Genomic DNA, 15,094 nt, shown 5'->3' on the forward strand with positions numbered 1-15,094 from the left:
CGATTTACATTTTTTTAAACGGCATGTCAGCATCTAGGCAAGGAAGAGAATACATACAGATATTGTTCAAAATTTGGGTGGAACCCCGCTTTAATGTGCTTGACATGCTTTTTTTTCCAAAATGATACATTAAGCAGTTGGTATGAATACACACGCTTGGCCCTTATAATGAAGTTATTTTAAAGTCTAGTGAATTCAACAATCTTTACTCTCATGACCTGCAGTTCTATTACATAACACAGTATTTTATCAATATTTTTCATGGTGTTTTGTTATTCATTTTTTTTCTATTGTTTCGAGTTCATCATGATGGTCCTGTTGTGTTGTTGCCAGCAGCTTGCACTTTTATATTTAGTCTGTATACCTGCGCAATAATTTTTTTGTTTATGTTTTATTATACCATTGTGCTTACAGAGTTTTTCCCTTGTTATATAATGTATGAAAACCAGATTGGTGGTGTGTAAGCATTTCACACACAGTCCCTGAATATCAGCATAACAAAATTTTAATATGTAAAATGCCAAGTTATCACTTCCCATTTACTAATACGTTATTATAACACATGTGACTTTTCAATCTAACATGTTTTTCTCATGTCCCTAAATACGTAAACCCTAAGGGGGTGACTTTACATTGCTGCAACATTTTTTTCACAATAAACATTTTTTATTTTCAGTTTTTTACTAACATACTTGCTTTTGCTATTTTTTTCCTCCTATGTTGCACCTTAGTGCCTATTTTTTACGAAAATACTAGTTTTGCCATTTTTTTTCAATCTTTGTTGCACCTCAGTGCCTATTTTTACTGAGATATTTGTTTTTGTATTTTTTTCACTCTGTTGCACGTCAGTGCTGCTTATTTCCTGCAGTCCCTTTGCTGCCACTTCCGGAGAAAGCTTCATGGCATTTCTCTGGGTGGTTTCCCCATGGTGGTAACAGTACATAATACCGTATAATGTGTGTTGAAATGCCCGCTTGTATTCTTCCTCGCAAAGTCATGCAACAGAGTGACAACACAGAAGCACGGCTGGGAGTCCCCCTATAACAGGAAGAGCCTAAACAAGGGTCTTTATGGCAGGATCACCAAGTATTATTTTATTGAAAGCTGCAGATTTAAAAATAGCAAAAATTACTGTTATATTACGTTTACGTTAAACCTTTTTTGAGATTGAAGCAATTGGGTTTACATAAACTTTTAATGTAATTGACTTTAACCACTTGACGTCCACCCTATAGCCGAATGATGGCTACAGCGCGAACTTGAATTTCCGGGATGCCTTCATAGGACGTCCTCCCCTTTGCACACTCCCAGCGCGCCCTCTGCAGGGTGTGCGCGGCGCGTGCTGTGATCACCAAGTCATCGAGACTTGGGTGATCACCAATCCGAATAAGGGGCCGATCCCTGCCCCTTACCACGTGATCAGCTGTCAGCCAATGACAGCTGATCACCTGTGTAAATAAAAGCTCAGTAATTGTTCTTTTTTCCTCCTCATGCTAACAGCGTAAGGAGAAAAAAAAGCCGATCACCGGCTTATGTTCAAGGGACATTGGTACCGAAGAGAAAGGAGGCACATCTGCCTCCTCCTCTGCCTCCTCTGTGCCAAACAGTACCCCCTGGCAGTGCCCACAGTGCCCACCAGTGCCACCTATCAATGCCCATGAGTGCCACCTATCAATGCCTAAAAGTGCCACTTATCACTGCCCACCAGTGGTGCCAATCAGTGCCTCATCAGTGCCACCTAGCAGTACTGCCTTTCAGTGTAACCTACCAGTGCCGATCAGTGCCTATCACTGCCACCTATCAGTGCCCATCACTGCCACCTATCAGTGCCACCTATTAGTGCCACTTCTCAGTGCCCACCAATGCCACCTATCAATGCCCTTCAGTGCCACCCATCAGTGCCACCTCTGTGTCACCTCTCAGTGCACACCAGTGCTGCCCTATCAGTGCCAACCAGTGCCGCCCTATCGGTGCCCACCAGTGCCGCCCTATCGGTGCCCATCAGTGCAGCCCATCGGTGCCCATCAGTGCAGCCCATCGGTGCAATCGGTACAGCCTATTGGTGCCCATCAGTGCAGCCTCATCAGCGTACATCAATGAAGGAGAAAAATTACCTGTTTGCAAAATTTTATAGCAAAATATACAAAAAAAAAATTTTTTTTAAATTCGGTCTTTTTAAATTTTTTTAACAAGAAATAAAAACCCCAGAGGTGATCAAATACCACCAAAAGAAAGCTCTATTTGTGGAAAAAAATGATAAAAATTTCATTTGGGTACAGCGTTGTATGACCGCGCAATTGTCATTCAAATTGCGACAGCGCTGAAAGCTGAAAATTGGTCTGGACAGGAGGGGGGTTTAAGTGCCCAGTAAGCAAGTGGTTAATGAATACCTAAACATTAGTTAATTTTACCTAAAGAATCAATTTTGTGCCATATGATTGTTTCACAATTTCACGCCTTTTGTGTACATATCTAGCTGTAGGTGAAACCTGGTGGTAAAACTAAAGCTTGAATTGGGATTCCAGTTAAAGTTTTGGAGAAAGTGGGGAAGAATTAGAACCTCCATTAAGTTCTTATTGCTGTCCATGCCCGCAGGTAATTTAAAATACCTATGAAATAAAAACTGCTCTTTTGTTCTGTACTACAAATACCTCTAAGCATCCTCCTGCATAATATTAGCTATTGTAACTATTCTTACTGGCAAAGAGGCCATACATAAAATACTGACTCCCACAAATGTCAGTCTTTTGAGTGGCACTCCATTGTACCAGGAATAAACACACAAAAGACATTCTTTGATGATTAAGACTAAAAAAGTAAATGCTACTTGTGACCTCAGTCTATGGAGAACTCTAGGAGAGTCATGGATTCAGACATAAAGCCATGTTGAAAGATGGGTGTGAGTTTACCTGTCATGGTCAACTTAGATAACAAAGAAAACTATGTGAAAGAGCAAACAAAATAGGATTAATGTATTGTTCCAAAATTATATTTTTTTTCACGCATATGCCATCAGTTTTAAACAATTACTTTTTGTTTGGTAAAACCAGCCCCCTTTCGACGATTTGTTAAATGGCTGCGCCTGTTTTAATCAGAAGGGTATAACTCCAAACTGCCTGACCGGACAAAGTCTCTCACACACAAAGGTGATTGACTACAACTGGATACAAAAGGTAAGAGCCGCCCTATTGAAGCATTATATTAAGTAATATTTATATGCATGGTAATATATTCTTGTTCATATTTGACAAAAAATATTTGAATCGAATTGTCACAAAAATATAAGTTGTAACATATTGTAATGATAATAACAATAATAGCAACACTGGCAGTGGGCATGCGTTTGTATATAAAAATTTTATTTAGATACTCATGCCCAGCACCAGTTAAAACATTACCTATTGGCTATGGATGTCTTGTCATCATTTAGCAAACAATTTTCTAAAGGCATTTGACCTTGAACAAAAAATGTTCTACAAAGACTGCATCAGATTGGGATTTTTTTTAGTTTTGTTGCCATGTACAAATCCTCCTTGTTATCTTTATGACAATTTGTAACAATGAAGTTGTAAATAAAATTTGTGTTTTTCTAATATTGGTTATGAAAAGGGTGTGACACCTTTAAAATCCCCCTTTATATATATGGAGAACAAAACCTGTTATTTTTGGGATGTGGTCAGGGGCGGACTGACAACTCATGGGGCCCCCGGGCAATAGGAGGTTATGGGGCCCCCAGGCAATAGAAGAAGATAATGGGGCCCCCGGGCAATAAGAGATTATGGGGCCCCCAGGCAATAGGAGATTATGGGGCCCCCAGGCAATAGATTATGGGACCACACAGTATACACACACACACATACAGTATACACACACAGACACACAATATACACACACAGTATACACACACAAAATACACATACACACACTGAAAAGGTACTGGAGAGGCAGGGCAGCTATAATCTTGGGATTTTTAAAAAAAACACAGATTTTTACATACTGTCCCTGGTTTTATTGAGGCTGGCAACCCTCATGGGGCCCCTTAGTGGCATGGGGCCCTCGGGCAGTGCCCGAGTGCCCGAATGGTCAGTCCGCCCCTGGACGTGGTGTCAAGATACACTCCATTAGCGATAAACTGTTCTATAATAATTTGCAATGACAATTAACTCACACATATAGAAGCTACGGGATTGGTTTATAAAAGTAATTGAGAACTTCTTTAGCAAAGTAAATGTTCACTTGACTCGCTAAAGTTGAAGCTGTGGTCTCTTCCAAATAATAATCATGTGCAAGCAAAAATACTATTTTTTTTAATTTGCCTTACACATAGTTCAGTATTCAAGGTGAACACAGCCTTATTCAGTCACATTGCTGAGTGTACAGCTTATGTTCCTTTAGCAAATAAACTCTTCAGTTACAATTTACTAAATTAAAGTAGAGTTCCACCCACTTTTACAACTTTATCTTAAAGGAATGACAACCCCTCCACCACTCGATTTTGGATTTTTTTTTTCTTTACTTACCTTTCATGAAGTACCAGCTTCGCCGTGGCCCAGTGCGTCACGTCCTCTTCTCCCCTGCTGCCTTCTTTGTGTGTCCCAGAAGATGACGGGGCCACTTAGGAAGCGCCACTCGACTCGTGCATGCCCAGTAGGAAACCGTCAGTTTACCTCGAAGGCTCCACTGCCAGTTTCCCTTAGTTGGAATGGCGGCGCCTGCACCCGATCCAATGAACAGATCGGCCTCAGGGGGCTGACATCATGGGCTCCCTGGACAGGTAAGCGCCCTTATTAAAAGTCAGCAGCTGCAGTGTTTGTATCTGATAACTTAAAAAAAAAAAATTTGCAGCTGGAACTCCGCTTTAAGGTGAACATTATCAGTTATGCTGGACAGAATTAAGTGATTTTGTAGTTGTAAGCACTGCAAAAGATGAGTTGCTCATTAGATTGCAAACACAATTCCTGGAACAGCTATAGTTATTAGCTCTGTTAGCTGTAGTTATTTTTTTACAGTTGCGAAAAAAACTCTGCTACATATAAGCCCAGTTGACTTTTCTCTAAATGTATAGCATGATGACAATTTGATTTTCTTGTCCTTCAGGATACACCATGAAGACCTTGGCTTTGCTATCCTTCTTGGCCCTGTTTTTAGGAACAGCTAATTCTCAAAGTAAGTAAAAAAATAAATATACAATTTAGTATCATGTTAAGAATATACACTGCACTATGAGTGCAAGATTCATATTGTAGTACTTTAGGCACAGGGAGAATTTTTGGTGTTTAAAGAATTTTGTAGTATTGAGAAAGCTGCCAGAGAAATGGATGTATTTGTCTTTGACATTAGACCCTAAAAAATATTTAATAGTAAGCAGAGAGCTGCAATGTGCAGTTATTAACAGCAGCCAATCGTCTTTTACCAGACGAGAGTGGATGGAAAAATGTATTATAATAATAGTTCTGACTGGTTGCTATGAAATACTGCACTTTGCACACGGTTCTTTTGCTTGACCAATTGGAGTTGGTAAGAATAATAGTTTGGATAACAAAATAAATATTACAAATAAACGGATGAATTTTCTCAGGATATTATGAATTTAGGGTAATTGGAGTCATAGCCTTGTGACTTCATGTCCTTACATTATAACTTATTTAAAAAAGTAGGGATATTACATTTGTGAGATATAACCTATATTTTGGATAGTTGGATTCTTGTTCATATAATGACATAGTTGGGTTGGAAATAAATATGTTTTACCAAGTTTGGCCACAAACCAAAGTGTTCCAACATAGAATTCAATAAAGTAGTATACCTGGATATAAAGAATATCTCCAGAAATCCCAATATAAATGTGAAAATAAATATAAGGCTCCATTCACACTTAAGCGTAGTGCAGTGACAGCTGCTGCACCACATTTTTTTTTTAGCTTTTTTGTGGCACGTCTTTGGATTGGCACCATTCATTTGAATGGGCCTCCCTCCACTCCAAAATGCTCCAAAGAAGCTCATGTACCAAATCTTGGCACAGAGCCAGGAGAATTTGATGTTGCAATTTTTGACGTGATTTTAGCTCGTTTGTTGCTTGACAATCGCTGCAAAATCAAACCACGTTTGGGGTGCCATTAACATATAATTGCGGGCAGAATTACGCGATGTTGCCCGTGATTTCAGGTCACTCCGCTGTGAACAGGCCTGAATGAAACTTGTGCTAGAGATAAAGTTCTTTAGTTCTTCCCCAGCAAACACTTAGGCTCCATTCACACCTAGGCGTTTGGAATTGTGGGTGGAATTGCTGTGATTCTGCCAGCGATTCCAAGTCACGGCAAAATGCTGAGTGCTTTTGAGATGCCATTACTTCTTCACTTCTTTTGGGCGACACGCATCTCACGATTTTGTTTGCAGGATTTTGTCATGCAACAATCGTGGCAAAATCATGTCGCGATTGGGGTGCCATTAATAAGTAATGGCATTTCAAATATGTTCCGTGTTTTGCCATGGTTTGGAATCGCGGACATAATCGTGTTGCTTCCGCCCATGATTCCAAACTCCTAGGTTTGAATGGAGCCTTAGGTAAAAAAGACAATATTATAGCTTTATGGTTTTGTATATTATATTATATACTACAGTGTATGTACGGTATGTATATATATATTTACATTTATATATATATATATATATATATATATATATATATATATATAAAATCAAAAGTCTATATATATATATATATATATATATATATATATTTATAATAAATAAATAACCCTACATGTTTCATGATGTCACCAGAACGGGAGTTCCTATTGGAAGATATCTTTTGTATTCTGTTCTGTTGACAACCATAAAATATATATGGTGCTATTGCTGACCTTCATGTGAAAATGCTGGTGTTACCTGGCTTTCTTTGGCTTTTCTCCCTATGCACTCGGAACAAGCATGCAGGAAATAAAGTAATGAAGTCAGCTTTACTTTAAAAATCCTTTTCTGCAAACTTACATCCTACCATAAGCTACATACTTGACAGTATAGAAAGGCATGGGATTGGCATGGCCTCCAGGCAACTAGCTCTTTCAGAAGGAGAGGTTAGCAAAGGAAAATATTTCATGTATAAATAAAATGTATTTGAGGCACACTTGATGTAATGAAATTGTAATTATGCGAGTTATAATTATATGAAAATATGAAAGGAAAAATATAATTTTTTGTTAGATATGGTCAGACCACTGTGTATGTACAGTGGGTGTTTATTCATTAAAGATAGGGAGATACAGTAGTCAAGCATGTAATTTACGAAGGCTGGCCATACATCAATTCGAAATTCACCTGGTTCAGCAGGGATTTCGATCCATGTATAGGCAGGCTGTTTGTACAGAAGTCGATCTACTAATCAACTTTTTCCCTATAGCTGGCAGCACTGATCACTGTATTCTGATGGCAGGGAAGTCTCCCCGTTATCAGAATAGAATAGCTAGGCGGGAGTGATTCCCCCATCCACATACTCAATGGGTCATTTTTTTTTGTAGGCTGAACAAAAACAAATAAATCATTTATGGCCAGTTTAATTGCCGGTAGACACTGACAGTTTTTTTTCACTCAACCCAGTGGTCTGAACGAAAAAAAAAAAACAACTGAGGAGCTTGATGTACTAACTGTGATGTTAGTACAGCAACCTCCCTGCTAAATTACTGTGTTCTGACAGGGGGACCCCCCCCCTCCACCAGAACACACCATCCAGCGCTCACAGCCATTGGCTGCAAGTGCAGATCGGATTCCAATCGGCTACTGTTTTTCCAGCATGCTCGTTTGACAGATGCTGGACATTTGGCCGGGTCCTGTCAGACAGGCTACTGTACACATGGGGCGAATGTCAGCCGATTTCTGTTGAAATGCCAATATTCGGCCCGTGTGTACCAGACTTAAAGTGATACTAAACACACTATTTAATTTACATTGTCCCTTCTTTTTTTGTATATGGATGATGGCACTGTAATTATTATAATAAAATAGCCTTTTCCTAAGCAATATACAGCTGTCACATAAACAACCCAGCTTTTTCCCAGCCTGTATGCAGGGAAACATAAGCACCAGGAGCTTCTAGTCCTCTGCTGCTGGTCACATGTTCAAAAACTAAACAAAAAACAGCCTTTGGAATATAGAGTAAAAAAAATAAATAACATCAATAAACTGTTTTAAATTGACATACAAATATATATTTGATATTAAATCTTTATTATTTTATAGAAATAACATGGTGTGGGCAGATTTCTGCCAGTCACGGGCTGTGTCAGGACCCTCCTGCCTGTGTCTTAGAATAAGAGGGAGGTGAAGCCTAGATGAATCCACATGTAATATCCCACCCCCATTGTGTTTAGCTGGTTAATGGGAATGGAGGAGGAGGGAGGGGGCTGTCATTTACCACTGTGTATACGTCCACATGGGTGACTCTATAGTCACATGGGCTGCTCAGATGTGATAGGGAGGAAATGAACAGCATAGAAACTCACTGAAAACTGAGCATGTGCAGAGTTGCCACCACAGCTGTAAAATCCCTAGCTGAATTTGGAACATGGATGGAAGGTGGGGCTAGAGAGCAGCAGGATCAACCAGGTTTTTTGGAGAATACAGAAAAGTAATCTCATAGTGACTGAGTAGGAACAGCATGTAATACACCATTTATTGATAGTTTTTTATGATGTGGGTTTAGTGACACTTTAAGGCTAGCCAGTTTCTTGGGGGTGGAACGGGTAACAATAGACAGTTGGCCTAGGAGGACAGGAAATGTAAACCCAGGTCCTGATCAGAGGGTGCATATATTACACAGTATCCTGTATGGTCTTGTTTGGCTGAGCGAGTAGCACTGTGTGTATTAATAGTAATACCTTACATACCATCCTGCATTCTTAAAACGTATCCGACTACCTATGTCCCAAGTATGTCATATTGGCAATGGACAGTGCATTTTTGGTAGACTCAGTACCCTGTTCTTTTAGAGAGAAGGTTTGTTCCTTAGAAGCACATCATCACTTTATGTTTATTTGTTTTCATCACAGATGCCCTGACATGTTCTTCTTGCCATGCTACTGCCGGCATATGTACCCAGAACACAGGCTATGTGACATGCAGCTGTACGTCTGGCTATATTGGAAATGGAATAAACTGCACTGCCATAGCCTCCTGCACTACAGAAACCTGCTGTTCCTCAGGCTACACCTGGGATAACAGAGTAGGTTATAAACTTTGCACAGATATAAATGAATGTACAGATCCAACACTAAACACCTGTGCCTCCACCTGTACAAACAAGGTCGGTATGTATTTATGTGCCAGTACCAGAAGTGCTCTCTGCCCCACTGCTGCATGTGGCTATGACCAAGACTGCCTGAAGATTGGAGGTGCTATTCAGTGTGCAGACCCATGCCTGAACTACCAGCTACTGAATGGAGACAGCAGATTGTCTACAATCAATTCCACTGGAGCCTTTGCCACTGATAGATGGAACTTTGGTTGGTTTCGCTACAATGGCAGTGTAGGTTTGAGGATGAAGGAGAGTTGTGTTGGTCCTATAAAATGTGGATCAGCTGAACCATTTAGCATTAATGGCACCCATCCAGCTATTGGTGACGGAGTAGTGTTGATGCCCCTTCTTGCTAACACAGTAAGCGGATGTGTAGCTGCAGGAACCATCCCAGTCAAAGCCTGCTCTGGAGGGTACTACGTCTATAAGTTCTCTGGAAGTTTGAAATATGAAGTTTATTGTACAGGTAAGTAAGAAAATCTTTGCATTAGCTGTTAACAAAGGTATGATAAGAATATAAAAAAATGCATTAATTAGCTTGTAAGGGGTATGTACGGTATAGGGAAGGGAAAGAAATTGCGCTCAGTGTTCAAAAAATTAAGAACAATTGAAAAAAACGTGAAGTGAGTCCTGCAGCTAAAACACAATAACCCCAATACAAGGGCACACAAACCAAACAATATATAAACAGTGTAGCGCTGGACTAATAAAAATACGCATATATGGGTGTATGCGAAATAGACAAGACACATAGGTGGTGAATAAAGTGAATATTATAAACACGTGTGTTGTAACACTGAAAATTAATCAAATAAACCTGCATATATTTAAAAACGAAAAGTGATATGAAAGTATAAGTAAAAGTGGTGAACTTTAAGTGAGTTATATAAACCAATGTGACAACAAAAAATGACATCAATGTATGATGAAAAAACTCTATTCACTAATAGTGTCAATTGATCCTTGTAATTAGTGATCACAAAAAAGGGAAATTGAAATAAATATATAAATAAATTAGGACAGTCCCAAAAAAAATTGTCCAAAACGTAGTGACACTCCAACACAGATTCTGATTCAATATTCCACCGCAGCTGTTGCCCACCACCGAAGGATATAAAGTTGGAGGCTTACCGGACAGCCTGCGACCACCCTTATTCAGGGGGGTCAAAACAGGCTCAGTAGAAATGTATGGATCCAGAAGATGTCCTCGCCAATAATCTCCAGGTGTTCCCCAGATAACCTTATGGCAAGCCACGGGGGCTTCCAAACAGGGTGCAGTTAGGACGAATCTGTTGGATCTCAGATTATAGAGATCTATAAGGCTTGTTGCATTTGCCTGCCGGCTTCTGTGATCTCCACCTGGGTCACCTATACCACGGTATAGCCCCCTTCGCCCCCCCCAAAAAATTAAGTCACCAGCTACAAATACTTTAGCTGCTGACTTTTTATAAAAAGACACTTACCTGTCCAGGGATCCAGCGCTGTCCCTCATCTGAGCTGGTTCTTCGCTGGTCTTCAAGTCCCCAGTGTTGTGCCATGCTAACTGTAAGAAGCAGTGGCGGCTGGTGCTGTATATTTTAGGGGCGGTGGTGTAAGTGCAGTGTAAATGCCTTGTTTGCCGCCCCCCAGGTCGATCGGCCCCGCAATTACCCCATATAGGTCGCGGGCAGCTTCGGCTCCTTCCTGCATCTCCTCCTCCTCTGCGTCTCAGGCTTCATGGCAGCTTCATCCTTGGCGGCTTCCCTCTTCCTTCCCTCGGCATCGATATGATCACTTCTCCTCTCAGCTAATCGGGTCCCACCCGCTTCCTGATTGGCCGGGACGATAATCAGATAGACAATAGTGAATATTAATTCGCTAGTGTCACACAACTGGGTGCGCCCCAAGACCACCCTTTTTTAAAGCCAATTAGAGTCTTTGGCTCTAATCACGTGCTTCTACAAAAAAAAAAATTGCAACTTAGCATGTGTTAGTAAAATGGTCATTATGATCACAACTATTTGGTGTATCCAGTTGAATTATGCCTTGTTTTTTTCAGGACTGATTAGGCTTTCATTCGATGCTCAATGGTAATGGATAGCTCCTGAATTTTTTTCAAAGGAAAACTGGCCCAAGACTAAAAAAATATATACATTTTTTAAATTTAGCAGTATTTTTTGCTTTTATAGCCTACGACCAAGGAACAACCCAAAATAATTTCCCCTGCTCTTGACAAATGCATAAATACCACATATGTGTGTGTTATTTGTTGTTTGTACCTGTAGTAGACACCGAAACAAAAGTGCGCATTTCCCTTATTTTAATCCTAGCTAAAACACACTGACCCTGACCAATAACTCTGGCCATGACCTTTGACTCTTGACCCTAACCTTGACCCTAACCCTGACACTGAACTAGACCAAGCCCTGATCTAGCTATTTTATCTTTATTTATTTTAATCCATTATTTTACATATTTCTTTTTCGATCTTCTCCTCTGGTAAGGAGAAAAAGAATACAATGTAACTTTTTCTCCATTCAAGAGGGGGAGTAAAGCAGGAGCGGGCTATAGAGTGACTGGTCACTCTGATAACCAATTACAGGCTATCACAGTAAACATGTGATGACAGACCACCATATCCTATCATTAGTACGAGCTGTCACTAACTAAAATGTCTCTGTGCTAGGAGCGTGCTGTGCAGTGCATGCTCAACAGTCAGCACAGACACACATATACACATATGTGGCCCCACAGAAAAAGACCTACTTCCATGAGGCCAGAAATATGTGTACGCTTGACTGGAAGGGGTTAAGGATTTAGCATTTTTTTAAATATTTTGAGCTTTCTTTTAGGAAACAGTTTAATCAGTGGGCATAGCTCTGCTTTACGTGGTTTATTATGTAGGGATATTGTTACTGATAGCAAGTGGTTTAAAGAAACATTAGAGAGCTGTAAATGCAATAAATATAATACATCTCTAGTTCCCTATGTGCTTATCAGTATTTCAGGGCAGAGCTTTTCACATTGCATTTTATTCAGAATTATAGCGAACTCTATGACATTTCTGTTCTTTTCTAATATATGTTATTGTAACTTTGAAAAGACTATTCAGTAACACAGTTTTATATTTTATTTCAGATCCCTCAGCATTTGTTGTTCCAACCCTGCCTCCAACCACAACTACTACAACAACTCCAACTACTACTACCACCCCAACTACAACCCCAACCACAACCCCAACCACTACAACCCCAACAACTACCACCACAACCCCAACCACTACCACCACCCCAACCACTACCACCACAACCCCAACCACTACCACCACAACCCCAACAACTACCACCCCAACCACAACTCCAACAACAACTCCAACTACCACCACAACCCCAACCACTACCACCCCAACCACAACTCCAACAACAACTCCAACTACCACCACAACTCCAACAACAACTCCAACTACCACCACAACCCCAACAACAACTCCAACTACCACTCAACCTGCTACTACAACAGCTAGCACCACCACACCCCCAACAACTACTCCAACAACTCTATTGCCAACTACCACTCAGCCTACGATAAATATCACCATGACCACAATAATAAGCACTATTGTAATAAGTGTCACTTCCACTGTTGATACAGTGAATGGTACAGATGTGTCATACTTAGAGGTTAATGAAACTAATTCAGTTTACACTGAAGTAAAGACCATTAGCAACTCCACTATTAACATCAATAGTAACAACTCAGTCACACCATTTTATACCAAGATTACCACTGTGGTGGATAACCCTGTTGCATTTACTAACAATCTTGCTCCCCAGATTTCAAACAATGCAACAGTTGTTCCTAATCAGCAACCATTCCAACCTAAACTTTATTCAAGTACACCACCACAAACCAAGACTGTTACTGAGACAATTACCATCAATGAGGGTAATCTTACCCAAACCACTACAACAACCACCATTACAACAAAGGAGGTCATTGTAGCCCAACGTCTGATCTGAACATCGGCTCCTTCACTGTTTATATCTATATTTAAGAAATATTAATGGGAAACAGGAGAGGCCAGCATTATCAAACTTCACCTATGATTATATGTTTGCCACAGCAACCATAATTATTACACAGGTGCCTAATCTACATAACACCTAATGCAAATCTAGTTTCCATATCAGTGATCATAGACATGTTTGATATGCTGTTTCAAACGATAATCTTTATTTATTAATCAGAAGGTTGTATTGAGCTTGTTAGAAGGATCATGCAACAGTTTGTAGTCAATTTGTAAAGGAATCATTCTATGGGATTGATGAGGATCAATATTTGGTTGCAATGTGAAATATATTATATAAACTTTATTATTATCATAGGAACTATTCAACCTCCTTTGTTAAGAATGTATATAATCACGTGTAATAAAAAAGCAATGATACTGAAAAACAGTGTTATGATCTGGTACATGGTTTTTTGTGGAAATGGAATATCTAAAGCAAAAACATTTTCATTTTGGATAGAGTAGGGAATGGTTAAAAAAAAAACGCCCATGAGTTTTTTTTTTTTGTGTCTGTGTCCTTTTAGGGAGATTTTGCTTCACTTCCCGTCACCTAGACAAATTAAGAAGTGAAAGAAAATTCCCTGCTTAGAGATTTGTGTCTGCAACAGGCGTTCCTATTGGAAGATGTATTTCTATTCTGCTGACAACTGAACATTTTGGATTCTGACAATGAATTGACAATGGTTACTAAGACAAATAGAGATGATGAATCCTCTCAGTGGGGACACAGACAGCGAAAAAAAAAAGCAGTGTTGATAATCTTCCCTTACTCTATCCAAAATAAAAAAAAAAATGGTGGCTTTATACACTTTTTACTGGAAAATAAACATCCAGAATGCAAAAAATGTAAAATGGTCTGTGCCTCCAGCAGACAGGGTAACAGTGGATAGGCATGGAGTAAAAGCAGGGGGTCAATTGTGCACAGGCTTAGTATGTGAGGGGTGCACAGGTACAGTGGTGAAGGGGGTGTGCAGCTGTGATTGTAAGCACCTGTGTGTGCAGGTTCAGTTTTGAGGGGGGTGCAGGCATTAGGTGAAAGGTGGGCCTACAGGCGAGGTGGTGGTAGTAAAGACACATTGGTGAATAAGATTAAAGGCCCAGTGGTAAGGGGGGTAGTGAGAGCAGAAATAAGGGAAAGCGTAGAGGTGCAGTGTACTAGGGGATGTCTTGTGCAGGCATAGAGAGAGAGGAAAGTGAAAAGCATGCCTAGGTGCAGTTGTCAAAGGGTTTTTTTGTTGAGAGCAGGGGGGCAGGGTGGATTATGTGGATCAGATGGTGTTTGGAGTGTGGTGAGGATGCTGGCTTGGTAGTGAGAGAAGCAGGGGGGCAGTGTGCAGGCAGGAAGGTGGGAGCAGAGGGGATGTTGTGCATGCAGGCATTGGGTGAGAGTTTGGGAGGGGCTGTATAGGTGCATTGGTGAAAGTTGTGCAAGGAACATGTAGATATGGGGTGGAAGTGTGCACAGAGGCAGGCGGTTTGGTGAGCATGGGGAAAAGCATGCATAGGTATTGAAAGGTGGTGAAAGGTGGAGGACAACTGCAGTAGAGGAAAAGGAAGGGAATGGTGGGTGGTGAGAAAAGGGGGTTACATTTGTGTAGGGTGGTGAAAGTACAATGAGGTGAGAGAATAGGTAAAAAAAGGAGGCTGCAGGATCAATGGATGCTGGTAAAAAGGAGGGGGGGGGGGGGGGCGACGACTGCAGACACCTTTGGTGCTGAGAGAAAGAGAGCTGCAGGGGAAGTGGGTGCAGAGGGAAC

The 15,094-nt window shown here is 40.5% G+C and overlaps 1 protein-coding gene across 1 annotated transcript; it reads left to right on the forward strand.

The window, feature by feature from the left end:
- Window positions 1-3,059: 3,059 nt before the first annotated feature.
- LOC141128700 (uncharacterized) lies at window positions 3,060-13,725 on the forward strand. Its single transcript, XM_073616136.1, has 4 exons — window positions 3,060-3,173; window positions 5,098-5,166; window positions 9,045-9,755; window positions 12,407-13,725. The coding sequence occupies exons 2-4, from the start codon at window positions 5,106-5,108 to the stop codon at window positions 13,285-13,287; spliced, it is 1,653 nt and encodes a 550-aa protein (XP_073472237.1). The 5' UTR covers window positions 3,060-3,173; window positions 5,098-5,105; the 3' UTR covers window positions 13,288-13,725.
- The last annotated feature ends 1,369 nt before the right edge of the window (window positions 13,726-15,094 follow it).

This window comes from Aquarana catesbeiana, linkage group LG02 (assembly GCF_042186555.1).
Source record: "Aquarana catesbeiana isolate 2022-GZ linkage group LG02, ASM4218655v1, whole genome shotgun sequence".
In the NCBI taxonomy this organism is placed as follows: Eukaryota; Metazoa; Chordata; class Amphibia; order Anura; family Ranidae; genus Aquarana; species Aquarana catesbeiana.

Excerpts from the sequence above, each read along its gene's own strand:
- LOC141128700 (XM_073616136.1), top strand. The coding sequence starts at position 5,106 with ATGAAGACCTTGGCTTTGCTATCCTTCTTGGCCCTGTTTTTAGGAACA. Across the intron at positions 5,167-9,044 it reads AGGAACAGCTAATTCTCAAA|ATGCCCTGACATGTTCTTCT; the intron begins GTAAGTAAAAAA and ends TTTTCATCACAG. Across the intron at positions 9,756-12,406 it reads ATATGAAGTTTATTGTACAG|ATCCCTCAGCATTTGTTGTT; the intron begins GTAAGTAAGAAA and ends ATTTTATTTCAG.